This window comes from Brassica rapa, chromosome A09 (genome assembly GCF_000309985.2).
Source record: "Brassica rapa cultivar Chiifu-401-42 chromosome A09, CAAS_Brap_v3.01, whole genome shotgun sequence".
Lineage (NCBI taxonomy): Eukaryota > Viridiplantae > Streptophyta > Magnoliopsida > Brassicales > Brassicaceae > Brassica > Brassica rapa.
Window position 1 is genome coordinate 36,075,588 of NC_024803.2, and position 12,576 is coordinate 36,088,163.

General features: G+C 35.4%; 3 protein-coding genes and 1 long non-coding RNA gene across 4 annotated transcripts; 3 read left to right on the plus strand and 1 right to left on the minus strand.

The window, feature by feature from the left end:
• Nucleotides 1–594: 594 nt before the first annotated feature.
• LOC103841619 (lysM domain receptor-like kinase 3) lies at nucleotides 595–2,317 on the plus strand. Its single transcript, XM_009118172.3, is given in 2 exon segments — nucleotides 595–901; nucleotides 904–2,317. Coding segments are annotated over 2 exon segments (1,311 nt in total). The 5' UTR covers nucleotides 595–850; the 3' UTR covers nucleotides 2,164–2,317.
• Nucleotides 2,318–2,690: 373 nt separating this feature from the next.
• Nucleotides 2,691–3,246, plus strand: LOC103842318 (uncharacterized protein At4g04775-like). Its single transcript, XM_009118931.1, has 2 exons — nucleotides 2,691–2,879; nucleotides 3,022–3,246. The coding sequence occupies exons 1-2, from the start codon at nucleotides 2,691–2,693 to the stop codon at nucleotides 3,244–3,246; spliced, it is 414 nt and encodes a 137-aa protein (XP_009117179.1).
• A 430-nt stretch (nucleotides 3,247–3,676) lies between these two features.
• LOC103842319 lies at nucleotides 3,677–6,047 on the minus strand. The gene is made up of 5 exons (XM_009118933.1): nucleotides 5,843–6,047; nucleotides 5,016–5,788; nucleotides 4,486–4,900; nucleotides 3,883–4,400; nucleotides 3,677–3,814 (listed from the first exon to the last, which is right to left on the minus strand). Exons 1-5 carry the CDS (start codon nucleotides 6,045–6,047, stop codon nucleotides 3,677–3,679), a joined length of 2,049 nt encoding a protein of 682 aa, XP_009117181.1.
• Nucleotides 6,048–10,627: 4,580 nt separating this feature from the next.
• LOC117128217 lies at nucleotides 10,628–11,724 on the plus strand. Its single transcript, XR_004451463.1, has 2 exons — nucleotides 10,628–11,074; nucleotides 11,676–11,724. It is a non-coding gene; the product is annotated as an uncharacterized LOC117128217 (long non-coding RNA).
• The last annotated feature ends 852 nt before the right edge of the window (nucleotides 11,725–12,576 follow it).

Sequence of the window (12,576 nt, forward strand, 5' to 3'; positions counted from 1 at the left end):
AGACATCACAACAATCACCGTGATCACTTGTATATCATTTTGTATAAAAAGGTAAATCTTCATAAAATGATGTCATCACTAACGTCACTTAATTACTATAGAAATATTTCGGCAAAGTTTATACTATACTGCTGTTTCACACTATAGAGACGTGTGCCGCTTTCTCGCCGTTTATCCGATAGTGGAATCTTCGTAAGCTAATGGATAATTGGTGTATCTTGTCTCTCAGAACTAATGGATTTTGATCAATTGATCTTTTTTGTCGCTGTTTGTTTATACTTGGTTGGGAACATGTCGACTAAGGTATCGATGAGTTGGATTTGCGACTAACTGTGCACCTGTTATGATGTTTTGTCAAAGTTAATTTAGTTTTTATTTCAATTTAAGGCCATAGTCTTACACTAACTATGGTTTTGCTTTTCAAGACAATTATTTTCATCTGTGTTACAAACCAGTCATATTCTTCACCCATCACTAAACTCAAAAAGTTTCTCCTAAGTTTGACCAGGACGATTTTTGATAAAACAAGGTTAATTATTATTTATTTAAAATTACAAAAAGTACAAACGCTGGCCATACATATGTAGTTGTATTAAATTAAGATTATTATTAACAGTTTGTGTCACTGTCTTTTATAGATTCGACCTTACAATTTTTGACATTTATTAAAGTCTGAATTCACGAGGAAGCAAGGAGGACCTCTCTATAAATTGCTAACCCACAGATTTAAAAATGAAAGAGGAAAAAGACAGAAAGAAGACTTTCCTTCTTGTACCGCTATAATGCGCCGGTCTCCGTATCTAACACTAAACTACGCCGGTCTCCGTCTTCGCGATCTCTTCGCCGTCTAATGTCTGATTTGCTACGTCTCCTTCACACGTTTAAACAATAACTTGTCTCCGTATGTGCAAATCCAAAATGGGCGTCAATGCTTCCGAGCCAACACGAACACGATCTCGGCCTAGCCAATCTCAGGGAAGGCACCACTCGTCGAGACGATCTCCGTCAACGAGCACAACCGGCACGACGACAACATCAGGAACTAGCTCGAGTTCTAACTCTAACAAAACAGCTGCTTCCTCCTCCTCAGCCGCAAGTCGAACATCCCTCGCTAGTCTCCGCGAATCCTTACCGGAAAACCCTCATATCTACGACGTCTCCGAGATCCGCGCCGCCACCAACAACTTCCTCGCCCACCGCCTATCTTCCTCCTCCTCCAAAGCCTCGTGGCGATGTAATTTGCGCGGGAAAGAGGTCGTCGTCTTCCAGAGAAAGTTCAGGCGGAGGATCGCCAAAGACGAGCTCAGAGATCGCCTCTCCGATATCTGCCGTAGCCACCACGGGAGCATCATCAACCTCCTCGGCGCTTCCGTCTCCGGAAGCGGAGGAGGCGACCACATCTACTTAGTCTACGAGCACGTCAACGGAGCCTCTCTCGCCGATTGCTTGCGGAACAGTAAGAACCCTAACTTCACCGTGTTATCGAATTGGGCCTCGAGGATCCAAATCGCGACGGATCTGGCCCATGGGCTTGACTACATCCACAACAAAACTGGGCTCAAGATCGAGAATCTCGTTCACAATCATATTAAAAGCTCCGCGGTGATCGTGACCGAGCCCGATTACAACGCGAGGATCTGCCACTTCGGGACCGCGCAGCTATGCGGGGAAACGAACGAAACGACGTCGGAGAGAGACGGACACGGATCGAGATTCGAAGGAGTGAGAGGATACATGTCGCCGGAGTTTCAGGCCTCCGGGATCGCCACTCGGGAATCAGACGTGTTTGCGTTCGGAGTCGTGATGCTTGAGCTTCTCTCCGGGGAGGAGCCGCTGAAGTATAGGTACGATAAAGCCACCGGAGATTTCGAGCGGACTTCGGTGATTGAGACCGCGAAGGCGGTGATCGACGGCGGCGGAGATGGAGATACAGAGGGGCAGCTGAGGAGGTGGGTTGATCGGAGATTAGGGGATTCGTTTCCGGTGACGGTGGTGGAGAAGCTGACGCGTTTGGCGTTGGAGTGCGTGGTGGAGGATCCGGTGAATCGGCCGGAGATGGGAAGAGTCGCCGGGAAAATATCGCAACTGTATTTAGAATCGGAGAAATGGGCGGCGAACATGAAACGGCCAACGGATATAACCGTCTCCTACGCTCCCAGATGAGGGAATGAAATGAAATCTCGATTCTTTTTTTCTTTTTCGTTTCTTTCGTAATTTGTATATTCATATTTTCTTTTTTCAAATTTACTGATGATTTATTTGGTCATGTGGGACATGAAAACTATATAATATGAGTAGTACATGATGCTTCAGCTAAGTTAGAGTTTAATGACTTTGGTGTTTGACGATTGGGAAGACGAGCTATTTCCCCACGAGAAGTATCGCATAGCACCAAATGTCTCCCAAAACTATGCCTCGTTCTATATCTCTTCGATATTAAAGTTCGAAACCTATTTCCCCACCAATATTGGTTTTCTCATGGTTTCTGTAAACCTAATATAGAACCCGGGTTGTCTTATAATAAACCGAACAAAACTAAACCAAAACGAAATAAAACCCGACCAAACGAATTTAAATCGACCCGACATTGGTTACCCAACTTAAAAACTCCCGACAAAACAGATTCCCCAAATCGATTTCAATCAAGAACCCTAAAATTGTTTCTCTAGATTGAAGCTGCAGAGAAGAAAATGTCAGGGGCTTCGTCGAATACCTCAGGAGCATCGACCGGAGGAAACGCTTATCGTCGTCGGGGTGGAGTGGTCATGGGAATTCCGAAGAAGTGTTGGTGTGGTGATGAAACTGTTCCTCTCATGTCCAAATCCGAAAAAAATCCGTACCGAAGGTACTACCGTTGTGCTACTCCTGCAAGAAAGAAGGTGAGCTGTTGTTTGTTATTTGTTTTGAAATCAATTTTTATAAGCTATGGTGTTGTCTGAAATCGATTCTTATAAGGTGTATTGTTGTTTGTTATATGGTGAAAAAATGTGGTTGCTTGAGAATGATAATCACATTTTCAAGTGGATCGATGAGGCACTGGTAAATGAGGTTGAAACTCTTGAACTCAAAACCGCAAGACTCGAGCAAGAGTTGAGAGAGATACAAACGAAGGTGGAGGAGCTATGTGATAAGGTGGAAGCGTTGTTAGCTGAAGGCAAAAGCAACATGAAGAGAATGATGATAGTAGGTATTGTTGGATGTGTGGGTGTGCTAGGAATCATGGAGTTATGCATAAGGAAATGGTGAATGTGATAAGAAGAAATCATGGAGGTTGTTGGTTTTTAGTGCTAAGTAATATGTTCAAGTTGTTAGATTATTGCTTTTGGTCGATCTTGTATGAACAAAATGGTTGAACTTGTTGTGTACTTGTTGTGTTTTATTGGTATCCAATGTTATTCTAACCTTTTATGATTGTTGTCTTTTGTTGTCATATTCATTGAAAAGAGACAAAGATAACATAAACAAACACAAGTTGGCCACTTTAAAATGTTAAATAACATTGGTTTGAACAAAAGAAAGTGTTAAACAAACACAATTTGGCCACCATCCAAGCCGACAATAGAGTTTAAAAACACATGACAACACAAAAGCCAAGACAACACAAAAGCCGAGACATAAAACAACACACCAGCCGAGTCAGAAAACACTACCAAAACACCATCTCAACTCGAGACCATCAACACATATCCTCATACCCATGAATGATATGAGCACCAGCTGGAGAAGCAACCTGAGAAGAACCTTGAGAAGCAGCTGGAGAAGCAACCTGAGAAGAACCTCGAGAAGCAACTTGAGTAGAAGCACCTTTAGAGGTCTGCGAGTTAAAGAAGCTTATTAGTGAATCCATCTTTGAGAAGCAACTTGAGTAGGAGTAAGACAAACCTTATTTTTCGTATGGAACCTCGAATTGTGATCAGGTTGGCCACATATTCCGCAATGCATAATCCATTTTTTATGTTTCGCTTGCTTCTTGGTTGGAGACTCGTTCACACCTTTCTTCCTTTTTTTGTCGGCTTTAGTGACCTTCTTCCTCCCCGGTTGGTCTGGCTCAGGTGGAATATGAATGTCTGGAGCCCCTGTTGCTGGCCAAAACGGAGCACCTCTAACCGGCACAAGGCCTTCTACATAGTTTCTTCTCCACATCGCTAATCTGAACCACTGACAAACGAAATCCTCAGGCTTAAGCTTCTTCTGAAGAATGACTCCATATGCATGCTCACAGGGAATACCACATATCTCAAATTTCTTGCACGAGCAGGTGAAATTATCCAAGCTGACCCGGTAAGTGCATGAACTTAACTTAACTTCATACATTCCGTTGGTGCTTCTTGTAACTTTGCAAAGCGAAGCATCCTTCTTCTCTTCCTTAAGAAAGTCTGTCACATAAGGTGTACAAGTCCCTGAAAATACAAACAAAACATCATCACAAAGTCTGTCAAATAGCCGATTTTTTCACTAGAAAACACAAACATAATAACTTCATACCTTTGTGAGAATGAGAGATAGCAGATCGCTTTGCAATGCGGGCCATGGCAAGTCTTCTTATACTCTCTAGCATAGACACAAATGGCATATCTCTTGCCTTCGTAATAGTGTTGTTGAAAGACTCTGTCGAGTTATTTTCAACATCTTCACAATATGGCCCCAACCTGTAGAATGCTCTGCACCATGACTTTGGATTTGTCTTCAGAACATCATCGTATACACCAACATCGTAATTAAAAATCCTATCAAGATTTCGCTGATACTCTGCTTCGTTGTAACTCCAAGCTAACCTCCATATGTAAGGCTTCATGTCGCTTTTACTCCCATGCTTTTTCTTCAGATTTCCGTAGATATGTCTCACGCACATCCTATGTTCTATTTTAGGAAGCTCCTGTTGGACAGCACTAATCAGTCCCTGCATCATATCAAAACCGAGAATCAATCATGTTAACTGAAACTAACCCGAGAATCATATAACTAAGAATCAAACATGTTAACTAAAATAAAATCCTAGAATCAAAAATATTTACCTTTTGACGATCAGAGATTAGAATAAATCCCTCGCCATTGTCGAGGCCTAAGTCCTTCTTTACCATTCTCACAAACCATAACCAATTATCGGTATTTTCCACTTGAACTACTCCCCATGCCACTGGATATATGGCATTATCTGCGTCTCTTCCTAATGCAACCAGCACTTGACCTTTGATCTTGTGTTTAACAAAACATCCATCAACACCAATCAAGGGTCTACAAGTCTCCTTCCATGTTCTTCTTATGTTGTCAAAGCAAACATAAAATCTATTGAACTCATCTTCTCCCTTGTTATTTCTCAAAGTGTCAATCACCACAGTCGAGTCTTTGTTTGATCCAATCAACTCAGCGGCGTAATCTCGAAGACGAGCAAACTGATGATCATACTCATACTCAATCCACTTCAACGCTTTATTTCTAGCAGCTTGGCACTGAGGCCTCGAAACCGTGATCCCCCATTTTTCTTGAACCACTTCTTCAATCTTCATAGGCATATAATACTCCGGTTCTTCCCTGATTTTGTCAACAAACAATCTAGCAATATGTGGCACTTTCAGCATTGAACACTCTCCATTAGGCACACAAGAATGGTTCTCAACAAATACTCTAACTTTCCGCACATTATCGCTGGGAAGAACTGATGCATAGATTTTCCATCCACAACCTTCTCCATCATTAGAACCAACACACTTGAACCCTATTTTTTCTTTATCATACCTGTATTGCTGGATATTTACGCCGGTCTTGAGTGCATAGTCAAGAACAGAGTCTTTGAAAGCAACACCATTTAAGAATGTCTAGTTCTTGTACAAATTCCCATCACCGCGTCTGATGTGAGTAACCTCTGCGGGCTTCTTCTTCATGCCTTTCTCTTCCTCGTCATCACTCTCAGGAATCTGATCATGTCGAACGGAAGGCTCGTCAACAAACTCTCCGACCAGTTGCTCGATTTCAACCTGATCTCTTTCTTCTGCTTCTTCGTCGAAGGTTTCACCACCTCCAGCATCTGCATCAACGACTGAAGCCATCGAACTCTGTCTCTTCTTCAATCTTCGTTCTCGACCTTCAATTTCCTTGTTCTCTTTTCAATTACGATTTGGAGAATTTGGGTTTCTGATTTCAACCGTTGGGTTAAAGGGTTAACGGTTCTGGGTTTCTAATTATTGGTTTAGAAGAGGTAATCGGGTCTTAATCGGGCCATCAATTGGTGTACTATGGGTTATATGAAGCTTTTGGTTTTAATTCAATACAGTAAACCGACTAATTGAATTTTATGGGGTTATCGATTTCGATCTTTCATATCATGTAGGTTTAAGTGTTCATCGTTACTTTGGTGGGGAAATAGGTTTCGAACTTTAATATCGGGGAGATATAGAACGAGGCATAGTTTTGGGAGACATTTGGTGCTATGCGATACTTCTCGTGGGGAAATAGCTCGTCTTCCCTTGACGATTTGCAATAGTATTCAAAAGTCAAAATGATGAAGAAGAGATAGTATAAGTTAAGGGAAAGTAGTAAAAGTTAGTAATGGAATCTGTTTTCAAGTCGTGTGGATGTGTTTTTTAAGTCAAGACATGAGTTATATATGAGGGACCAATCTTTACATTAATGTTAGGTTGAATAAAGAAATGTTTGACTTATGGTCTAATTCAAGTGTAAATGCGTTATCTCGTCTCTAGAGCAAAGAATTTTTAGAATCAAGTTTTCTTATGTAGTTACTAGGGTCGGCCCGCCCTTCGGACGGGATGTTAAAATTGAACAAATTTTGAAATGGTTATTGTTGATTAAGATGAAATTTGTATATATTGGTTAGTTTTAACATGTTTTAGTAAATTTTTATAGAAAATGTAGTAATGATGTTGCCATAAATCCGAGTTTTTGATAAATATAAAATAAGAGTAGTATGTCCGGGAAAGATATATAATATTTTAAAAATTACATCGGATATAGCAGAAGAACTTGTCCCCTTCAATGCTTTCGATGTGTTTTCGTTCACTGAGAGAAATGAGGCAACCAAATTTGCAATGCAAAACACGACAGATAGTAACTGCAATTAGATTTGGTCTATTATGTTAAGTGTTAAGAAAATTTAAAGATAGTTCTATTGTAAATATTAAAAAATAATATAATAATAAATTCATACTTATATAAAATATTTATATATATAAATATTAATAATTTATAATTTTAATGGGATCATGTATTTACATAAAATTTTCTTAAAAAATAATATTATCTTATTATTTTATCGATTTATGTTAAATTTTACTAATCCAAAGTGGAACATGAAAAATTTATTAATTTATAAAAATTATTTATTTATATATTATTAATTTATAGAGGTTCTACTGTATTGCATATTCATTTCAAACCAACTTATCTATGTTAGAATATAACAAATTTTGCATTATTTATATAAAATATTAAAATGATGTGATATACAAATAGATGATATATATTATTGTTTTTTAGAAAAATGTATTTTATAATATAATTTAACTTATTAATTATATTATTTGCTATAAATTATGTTAAACTAATTATGATTAAAATGATATTTGAATTTAATATATATGACTGATTATAAAATATTTTAGACTATTAGCTTTATTAGTACCAAAAATATTAAAATTATTACCTACTACGAAATTACTTTGTTTTTTTTTATTTAAACAGTTATAACTGAGGTGATCTAAAAATGTCACTGATTATTAAAATGTTTGTACTAAGTGTTGTCTTAAAATATATGATTTAAGTAATTGGTAAATAAGAAATATGTTAAACTACAAAAAAAATAAAGATGGTGTTTTTATTCGTGGTGCTTTACTTGATTATGTGGTCTAATGAAAATAAAGAAAACTCAACTATATACAACAAACAAAAAGAATTATGAAAAGAGGAAACGAAGAACCAGATGTATTAAATTTGAAAGAACCCAAAGTTTACAATTGCTAGATAACAAATATATGAGAATTATGTAGAATTTCCTATAAAGGTGGTAAGGAGCTTTCTCACCAGGGGTCCATCTAACCATGGTCCATTACATTTCTTGGAACTTCAGAGTTGGTTTTACTGCTCTTCCTACTCGAGTCCTTTGAGAAGGAGCATTCATCTCAAAGGTCAAACCCGAGTCTGAGACATCAAAACTACTACCAAAAAGATTCCTTTTAGCTTCATTAACCAATGAACCTGAGAGAGAAGTAAAGACGGCAGCCAAATTAGTATCAGGCTCAAACATGTGAGTTGTGTTTGCGCTTTGAACAAATAAGGACTTACAGCCACACAAATCCAAGCTAAACCCTTTAGTCTTCACCATTGTGTATAGACGATGGTCTAATAGAATAGTGGAGCTTCCTGGACCACTGATAAAAGAAAGAACCATCAATATCATAAAGAAAGAACAATTGTTGTGGTTATCAACGTTGATTACTTACCTGTTCGTGTCAAGTTGCTTCAATCATCCACTGTTATGATTTGCTTGTCTAACACCGAATAAAAACAACAACAAATACTAAGATCATGTTCTTGTTAACCAAAAAATAAAACAAATCGTAGCTATTAGATAACTGAGACATCTAATATGAAATCATGCATCATTCAAATAACGGTATCTAATTGCTACCAATCAAATGTTTATAACTATAAGAAACTCAAAACCAGTGCCTTTAAGAGGCTAGAGATGCAGAGTGGTAAATATACACCTTAAAAGCCTTCTGTTTTAGATCTGGAAGGGTAGCATTAGATTATTCATCAAGAGCATTGACAAAGCGCTAGTACCACAAAGCCAGCAACAGTAAGCTGTTTAGTGAACTACGAATCCAGAACAATTATAATACAATCACAGATATTGGAAAACTGTAATACCTACAAAGTCAGGTGACAATTGGCTGTTCATATTCTGATTCATCACCTCTCTCCAGCCTAGGAAGAAGCACATGCCTTAACCGAACCGGAACCTCCGCTGCATCTCGCCGCCGCGAGAGATGTGGTCATCATCTCCAAAATTTTCACTTGTTGTCTCTACCGAGTCTGCCACAGAAAAACATTATAACCCAAATACAGAGCATATGTGTTTAAGCCACTGAAAATGAAAACCAAATCCGAAGTTTCATTTACCAGTGAACCTGAACGATCACTTTTGAACTGTTTATAGTGGTATCACGATTTGTCTTCATCACTTTCTCTCTCTTAACACTGTAAAAGTGAAACAACATCCTTCACAGGCAACATATTTCACAGTTAAAAAAAACATGCAAAAGAGATTTACCTTGCTCTGCAGAGAAGGAGATGTTCATTTCACACGAATATCCTTCTACTTGTCCAAACACTCTTCCTGTGGGTATACATTCCTTCCATCCCCACGTATAAACTTCATGGCTCTCTATACCCAAACTAAAACAAATCAAATTTACAAAATTTGAAGCAGATCATGTGGTCAAGCTAACTAAACATCAAGAAAGCCACCTGTTACTGCCACATAATGAGCCCATCCCGCTTCAGCTTTCTGTACACAAATCTCCGGAAGCAGAGGAAACGGCTATGGAGACTCCTATAAAAGATGAACTCGACTAAAACTCATAACCATAGAACAATCAAATTAGAACACAATCATACGAAGAAAGGTTAGTGAAAAGCTTACACCGTGCTTCCCTGATGTGACATAGCTTTAACCTAGATCATCCGTCGAGCCCATGTGAAACGCAGTTAAGAATCTATCAGTTCTAACAAACGGTGTGAATTCAAACGGATTATCAGTACTATCTTTTAACAGGAAACCAAAACCTATGCTAAACAACAGGATCAATGCCATACCAAATCAATATTAATAATCACGATATGGCTCACATATAACAAAGAAGAAAAGGGAAAATTAAAATTAAAAAAAAAAGATTAGATAAACGTGTTTAGATCTACAGAAAACAATACCAAGAAGCATAAACAGCCTAGAGCTCATAAAAATAAGAACAACTAGAATAAGACCTGCGCCTTGCGCAGGATTAGTTTATTTGTATATATTATCGATAGTTTTTTTTATATATGCGATCATTTTATTTATATATATAAAATATTTTTTGTTGTTATTATATAATTTTTTTCAGATGGATCGAATCAGTTTTTATTGAAAATAATAGAACAAAACTATAATTAATACATCATGGGTTGATCGATTGGACATTAAACAAATTATGACATAAAAACCTTATTTTTTCCATCGAACACATTCTTGAAAAAAGTAAACAGTATTGTTTTCACAGTTTAATTATTTTGATTTTTATCTTCCATATGGTTTTGAAAGCTTTCAAATCAACCATCGAATTGATACATGTCATTTTAATGTTTTTAGTCGTATACTTAAGAAAAACATACATTTTTGTAATTTAAAGTCGTTTTAAAAAATTCAAAATATAACAGCTAAGAAAAAATCTAACGCATAAGAAAAATCTAACATATAAGGTGTCCTCATTTTTGTATTTTAAAGTAGTTTAAAAAAAAAAAATAACATATAAGGTTTCCTCATTTTTGTAATTTAAAGTCATTTTAAAAAATTCAAAATATAACATATAAGAAAAAATCTAATTTTTTATTATATGGTTAATGTGATTGTTTATTTTTTTTAATAATATAAAATTAAACAAAATGAAGAAAGATGCAAAAATTGTTATCAAATCTTTATTATTTATAATCATTAATTGCCATATATATGTAAATCATATTAGATAATTTCGTAGCTTTTATTTAGGGAACAAATACACACTTCTTATATTTTAGGTTAATATAATGTTCTCTAGTTGACATTAAACAAATTATGACATAAAAACCTTATTTTTTTCCTCGAACACAATTTTGAAAAAGTGAATAGTATTGTTTTCACATTTGAATTATTTTGACTTTTAACTTACATATCGTTTTGATAGCTTTCAAATCAACCATCGAACTGATACATGTCATTTTAATGTTTTTAGTCGTATACTTAAGAAAAACTTACATTTTTGTAATTTAAAGTTGTTTTAAAAAATTCAAAATATAACATATAAGAAAAAATCTAACATATAAGGTGTCCTCATTTTTGTATTTTGAAGTCGTTTTTTAAAAAAAAAATAACATATAAGGTTTTCTCATTTTTATAATTTAAAGTCATTTTAAAAAATTTAAAATATAACATATAAGAAAAATTTAATTTTTTATTATATGGTTAATGTGATTGTTTATTTTTTTAATTATATAAAATTAAACAAAAATGAAGAAGGATGCAAAAATTGTTATCAAATATTTATTATTCATAATCATTAATTGTCATATATATATAAAACATATTAGGTAATTCTGCAGCTTTTATTTAAGGAAAGAATACACACTTCTTATATTTTAGGTTAATATAATGTTCTCTAGTGGATATTAAACAAATTATGACATAAAAACCTTATTTTTTTCAGCGAACACATTCTTGAAAAAAGTGAACAGTATTGTTTTCACAGTTGAATTATTTTGATTTTTATCTTCCATATGGTTTTGAAAGCTTTCAAATCAAGCATCGAATTGATACATGTCATTTTAATGTTTTTAATCGTATACTTAAGGAAACTTACATTTTTGTAATTTAAAGCCGTTTAACAAAAATTCAAAATATAACATATAAGAAAATTCTAACATATAAGAAAAATATAACATATAAGGTGTCCTCATTTTTGTATTTTAAAGTCGTTTAAAAAATACATATAACATATAAAGGTTTTCTCATTTTTGTAATTTATAGTCATTTTAAAAAATTCAAAATATAACATATAAGAAAAAATCTAATTTTTTTATTATATGGTTAATGTGATTGTTTAAGTTTTTTTAATAATATAAATTTAAACAAAAATGAAGAAGGATGGAAAAATTGTTATCAAATCTTTATTATTCATAATCATTAATTTCCGTATATATGTAAATCATTTTAGGTAATTCCGTGGCTTTTATTTAAGGAAAGAATACACATTTCATATATTTTAGGTTAATATAATGTTCTCTAGTGTTATATAATTATGGAATAATGTGACACCAATAGATTAAACTATACTTTATATTAGATGCTCTAGAATTCTTTGAAATGGAATTTAGAAGGCATTTAGAGTGCCACCTAGGATTTGAGGTTTTTTTTAATTAATACAAAATTAAGGTTCTAATTTTTCAAATGCTTCTCAATTAATATATAGGGGATATGATGAATAAAAAATAACTCATAACGACTGATATACAAAAGAAATCAGAATGAATAACTCACGTTAACATCGACCATGAGCAGATCCATCCACATCAGCTCTCCACCACGCTTAACGTTCTTAGCCTCCCAGAATCGAAGCAGTCTCGCCTCCACAACGAATGAGCACCGCCCAGCCTTGAGATCGGAAAAAAAAACCTTTGTCATAACCATTGAGAGAGGTGAGGGGTAAGATTTGAGAATGAGTGAGGTGTGAGATTACAAAAGTGTAGATAGAGCGATTCGCGTCGGTTAGATTGCAGCGTATTTATTCACGATCTAGCAGACGAACAGGCAAGAGGTAGATTCGTAGTGGG

Excerpts from the sequence above, each read along its gene's own strand:
- LOC103842319 (XM_009118933.1), bottom strand. The coding sequence starts at position 6,047 with ATGGCTTCAGTCGTTGATGCAGATGCTGGAGGTGGTGAAACCTTCGAC. Across the intron at positions 4,901-5,015 it reads TAATCTCTGATCGTCAAAAG|GGACTGATTAGTGCTGTCCA; the intron begins GTAAATATTTTT and ends GATATGATGCAG. Across the intron at positions 3,815-3,882 it reads GGTTCCATACGAAAAATAAG|ACCTCTAAAGGTGCTTCTAC; the intron begins GTTTGTCTTACT and ends TTTAACTCGCAG.
- LOC103842318 (XM_009118931.1), top strand. The coding sequence starts at position 2,691 with ATGTCAGGGGCTTCGTCGAATACCTCAGGAGCATCGACCGGAGGAAAC. Across the intron at positions 2,880-3,021 it reads CTACTCCTGCAAGAAAGAAG|TGGATCGATGAGGCACTGGT; the intron begins GTGAGCTGTTGT and ends CACATTTTCAAG.